The 6,000-nt window shown below is 41.9% G+C and overlaps 1 protein-coding gene across 2 annotated transcripts in view; it reads left to right on the forward strand.

Moving 5' to 3' along the window:
• Positions 1–3,091, forward strand: part of PRMT3 (protein arginine methyltransferase 3) — a 105,684-nt gene extending 102,593 nt beyond the window's left edge. For both annotated transcript variants that reach the window (XM_075567197.1, XM_075567198.1), the window contains exon 16: positions 2,835–3,091. In XM_075567197.1, the coding sequence (XP_075423312.1) occupies positions 2,835–2,944 (110 nt within the window). In that variant the 3' untranslated portion in view covers positions 2,945–3,091. The remainder of the gene's footprint in view (positions 1–2,834) is intronic.
• The last annotated feature ends 2,909 nt before the right edge of the window (positions 3,092–6,000 follow it).

Consider the following 6,000-nt stretch of genomic DNA (forward strand, 5'->3'; position numbering starts at 1 on the left):
TAATTGAATTAATTTGGTCTTAATCTCTCTGCTGCACTGTAGTGTTGTATTCTGGCAGCCGCAGGGCCACGATAAGAGCAAGGTGTAGCAGTCCGTCCCTGAGAGAGCTTTCCTTTCCAGCTCACAGGGCAGTTGAGCAGTTAAAAACATCACTCATCTGATATCTACATGGCACTGATTAATTGTTGCGATCAAGGCCAGTGTTACGCAGCTCCTGCTCAGTTCAGCTGCAAGGATATTACAGTACAACAGCAGATTGGGGGCTTAGTTGCTGTCTTGCAGCCAGCAAATTATAAATAGATTACCTTTTTGCTATAATACTGTGCTGTCTTTCAGCCTACAGCTTTGAAGAGGCAGTTCTCCCCTCTTCTTTTTAACATAAGTGCTGTAGTTGTGATTGATACAGCATTCTGCAATGTTAAAATGAATGACATTTTGACCGGTATATTATTGCAGGTTTTTGTGTAGGTGCGGTTTTGTTTGTGAAAGCAATGCGTTTTTATTACATGCTGACCTCATAAACTGTTGCGTCACTGTAAAAACAATATTTGTTATCGCTATGACAGAAAATAATTGCATAAAATCATGGTATTACTTCCTGGTAAAATATTTTTATAAATAAAAAAAAAATGTGTAGTCTGCTGATCTATTTCAAATTAATATGAAGTTATATTATGTATGTGTATATATTAATTTCAAATGGTGCGCATGTACAGTATACAGTATGTACTGCATCTAACCATTGTTATATTACCTGTGGGGTCCCCCAAGGCTCTCTTCTGCGGCTCTTACTTTTTTCTGTCTTTATACATGACCTGCCGTGCATGTGTATGCTGATGATACTATCCTATATGCACGCTCCCCCAGCCTCTGACCTTCAAAATGTGCTGCAATCTGATTTTTCCAAGGTCAAAAACTGGATTGCCCAAAACACACTGTTCTTAAACACTGACAAAACAGTAATTATGGTGCTTGGGACAAAGGTTACATTTCTAACGCTTCACACGACAAAGCTACTGATCAGAACCAACTCTAACATTAATCTTGCCTCAGTTACTAACCTTAAATATTTGTGTATGTGCCTAGACTCCCATCTAACATTTGGTTTGCATATTGACAAACTGACATTCAAAATGTATTCCAAACTGGTTGTACTTTATAGAAATAAATCCTGCCTAATCCCATTGTCAGAAAGCGCATTGCACTGCAGGTGCTAATGCCAATTATTGATTATGGGGATATACTGTATGGTACAGCACCCCAAATTCACCTCCGCAAACTTGACATTCTTTACAACTTTGAATATGCCGTTTTGTCTTGTGTAACTTCAACACCCACCATTGTGATATGTTAAAGGATAGCCAGCCTAGTCCAATGGAGTCCAGACGCAACATACATATCTCACCTTCAAATACTTTCTGGTCAAGTTACCCAATTATGTAAGCAGGATTCTCACACCTACTGTACACAGCACTTCTCTCCTCATATCTGTGGGTGGGGGAGTGGGGGAAGTGGATGGACTGGGCGCTTCCTAAACAATATAGTAATCAGTGTGATAAGTGACACACCTTAAGTACACACAATAAACCTATCACCATATAGTGTTAAATAAAATAAAAAACAGTGTACAGCAGCAGCTCAACTTCCTCTGATGGGATCGTTCCTAATCCCAGGATGTGAAGTATTCTTTTCTTGGGGTTGAGGAGGAGCGCTGGATCTCGTGATATGTAAAAAAATATAAATATATATAGTGCAGATGGTAATTCACTGCTTTAAACAATGTAAAACATAAGAAATGAACTCACAAAAATCGTATAAAATCACTGCATGTCAGAGATCCTTCTCTCTCTGACTGGAGCCCTTTGTGTTACTGGAGTCTGTATCCTCTCAGTGAAGTGGATGATATGAAAAATAAAGAAAACCACAAATAGTGCAAATAGTATGAACTAGACAAATGTATTATACACAGGTTATCAGGAAACTCACATTTTCCATTATAAAGTTGGGTGGTGGAGAGAACCGCCGATAGAAGCAGGCTGCTGTTCGGTGCTTCACTTTCCCCTCACAGTGCAGTTCTCCTCATATCTGCCTCCAGAAACCTGCCTATGGTTCCAAGGCCCATTAAAGAATCTGTTCGCTCTTCCTTCTCTTACTGAACACCCCACTGCTGAGACTATTTACCGGAGTCTCTGAAACCCGGCTCCTGTCTAAGTTCTTTCAAGACTTTGGCTGTTTCCTAATTTGAATAAGTTTGTAACTGTAACTATTAATGTTGTCAACTTCAGTGTGTGTGTGTGTGTGTGTGTGTGTGTGTGTGTGTGTGTGTGTGTGTGTGTGTGTGTGTGTGTGTGTGTGTGTGTGTGTGTGTGTGTGTGTGTGTGTGTGTGTGTGTGTGTCTCAAAAATACTACTTATGAGCACATTCACGTCTCACATCTCAACCCTGTCTTACCCCATTATCTCTTAACATGCAATGCTTCCACTGCAGGCAGGGATTCTGGGTAATGACGTATGTATGTATGTATGTATATATACACACACACACACAATGTTTGTTTTATTTTTTCATTACCAACCTGCACTCTTATTCTGGCTTTTCTGCCAGCGACCCCCTGAAAAAACATACGCCAAATGACGCAAGGGAAAATAGGGAGAGAAATCAAGTACAGAACACAAGGTTTACCAGCCATACAATTGGTAGCATTTGGTTCTCTCTAGTCTACACGGAACGTCTCTCTGGGACATTGGACATCAGCGTTAACGTTAGAAATACGGTCAGTCCTTGTACTTGTTCCCGTGGGATTGGAATCAAATTGTTTCTCTTTCTATTTGCAGGTGAAGTCTTGGAAGGCAAGATAACTGTGCGAAAGAATAGAAAAGATCCCCGCTCCCTCATTATAACACTTTCATTAAACAACGTGACTCAGACTTACAGTCTTCAGTAGACAAGGTGTTTACAGTAACTCTGTTACTGCGATCGTAAAACATTACTTGGTTGAAAATGTTGTCGGCGGCTTGATATGTTTCTGACCACGCCTGGTAAATCTGACCGTATGTGTTACATTATGGACATATGCAATAAACTGAACGATGGTACAAAATTCTATTTAATTTGTCTCTTATGTAAATCAATTTCTAATCTGAAGCCATTACATTGCACTTGTTGGGTACATAATAAGTAACAACGTTGTTATGAAATCAACAAAGAAGGGTCTACCAAACTAGTGCATCGTGTTCTCTGTTGCATTCAACCGAAAGGGAGCAGACCCCACCGGGCTGGTGACCAAATAATCTTCCACCCACTCGCCTCTTTTCACTTGTTCCCAGTGCCATCGTCAAAGTGTGGGTGGCATGGCATAAACCATCAATACATACTAATGCAGTATTTATATCTTTTATATAGCACCATCCATGTACACAGCACTACACATAACATGATAATATAACAAATAATGGGAATAAGAGCTTCAGACATAAAGATAACGTTAGGAAAAGGAGTTCCTGCCCCGAAGAGCTTACAATCTAAGTATGCATTCACATATTTACCGAATTTCCCTGGCACAGTTAAGAACCAAGAACAAATTTAGAGGTGAAATATACGTTGCTATATTGCTTAGGGGCTATTAACTGGACTCATGTAGTGATTGTTAATGCGTCTTCGTGTTCAAGTAGGACATTAACATTGAGCCATCCTCCGTTTGTTCATTAGCTGCCAGTTCATGCATCTCCAACTTCAGCAAACCCCCTGCTGAGATTTTAGAGGATTTCTTTCAACCCACCGTAGGCATGGAGTCTTATGCATTTTAATTAAAGGTTTTTGTTATACATAACTTGGGAAGTCCCTCATCCAACACTTTCCCTGCCAGAGGGACCCGCATTGCAATGGGGGAAGCAGCAGCATTGTGGTAATAGCATAGTCCCTGCAGTGGGCGAGTCCGGCTTCTAGACCTTGTATCTTCTCTCCACAATAACTGCATGAACCATTCATTTGTAACGTTTTCAGGGCTGGGGTAAAACGAATACTTTGATGAAACAAAGTGGCACTGCAGTCCGGCAGCCTTCGATACATTTTTCGTGAAGTGTAACTTCAAATGTGTGGTTTACCCCACTCTGGCAGCAGAGGCTAACTTTTAAGCCTTGGCTTCAAAGCCGATGTTCTATCATCCCGAGGGATGGAATCATAGTTGCCGCTGTGCAATCATACAGTGACAGAAGTCTTTGCACAAACTGGCCCATGAAGTGGACTTTCACTTTATTAACTGCTATTCGTTTCCTGCCGATGAGTAAATATTAAATATCCATATTTTTTTTTTCCTTCAATTTTCGTTCACTCCCAATTAACATGAATTATAGAACCAAGAAGTCATACAGTTTGAGCATGATTGATACGCATTTGTTCAACGCTTTAATTTGATCATTTGTAAACAGATGGGCCTGTGTGTGTTGCACTAATAGAAATGCCGTTCGGAAATGGTGTGTGCTGATCATTTTGATGACTACTCACAAATTATTATTTCTCAGTACAGCAAATAGACATAAATTGGGGTTGAAATATGTACCAATGAGAGTTCTCCTTTTGTGCCGGGATACTGTTTATCCGCCATAAGTGCGTTGTCGATTAGGGGTGCTCAACTTCAGTCTTCAAACCCCCCCCCCCCCCGCCGCCCAACAGGTCAGGTTTTAAGGACATCCCTGCTTAAGCACAGGTGGCTCTCAATCAGTCTCTACTTCAACATAGGTTGCTCAGTCTTCGACTGAACCACTGAGCCACCTGTGCTGAAGCAGGGATATCCTTAAAACCTGACCTGTTTGTAGGGGTCTTGAGGACTGAAGTTGAGCACCTGGCATTCCCAGTTTAGAACGTGTCACCCAATTCAATAGTCAAAGCATCACTGCAAAGTGTATGGCGGATTCACAATTCATGAGAGAGTTCATTTTACCATCGGAAGACCAACATCCCATCAGCCTTCACACGGTTCGATTAATCCTGGTAACGGCAGGTAAAGGAGCTTGTCTAAAAATCACCCTGTATAAAGTTCATGGGAAACTGGGGCTCCAAAAAGTAATCCAGCAGAGGGAGGAAAGACCAACAAAGTCTCCTCTCCATATAATATATGTATGTATAAGAAAAAAACTGATTCTGTCCAATAAGGCAGCGGTGTGCAAACTCCCTGCGCCCCACTTACCTGGTTCCTCCTTGGTCCCCCCCCCCCCTGTGCCTCTAATGATGCGTCAAATGACGCTGCGGGGACATGTGACCCGCGGCATCATTTGACGCCGCGTTGCAATGGAGACGCATGAACAAGAAGCCGGTAAATACATTTTACAGAGGTCTCGCGCTCTTAGCGCGGGGCCTCTGTAACTGCCCCCAGACAATAAAGTCTTGCGCCCCCAGTTTGCGCACCGCTGCAATAAGGTATGGTGTATCACAAATATAGGAGGTTTAGGAGTCTGAGTGGATCCAATAACAATTGGTTTTTGATAAGATGGCGTCTACCTGGCCGGACTCAGAGCTAGCAACATCCAGGAATCTGAAATAAATGGCGCCCAGCATTCTTATTCCAACATAAATTCCCCCAAATTGATTGAACCAGGGACTCACGATTGCTATGTAAAGAATGAATCCTTGTCCTACAAATCAGTCCTGACAGGAACAGGCTTCTCCGCCGTGCTGTCTGCGATATTGCTGCTTCATCACAAAAAGAAAAAAAACACTGCGATGCCCCAGCACAGCAAATAACGAGGACGGGGGCAACTCCAAAAATAAAAAAACATTTATTTGGCCAATAACAGGAAGACCAACATGTTTCACGCAGGCTGCGCTTTATTGGGGACCTTGATTAAGCGCAGCCTGCGGGAGACATGTTGGTCTTCCTGTTATTGGCCAAATAAACGTTTTTTATTTTTGGAGTTGCCTTCGTTCTCGTTATTTGCTGTGCTGGTGTATCGCAGTTTTTTTCCTTTTTGTACTAAAAATTACCCAGAGCTTGCATTGGGCCGC

Source organism: Ascaphus truei, chromosome 12 (genome assembly GCF_040206685.1).
Source record: "Ascaphus truei isolate aAscTru1 chromosome 12, aAscTru1.hap1, whole genome shotgun sequence".
NCBI lineage: Eukaryota > Metazoa > Chordata > Amphibia > Anura > Ascaphidae > Ascaphus > Ascaphus truei.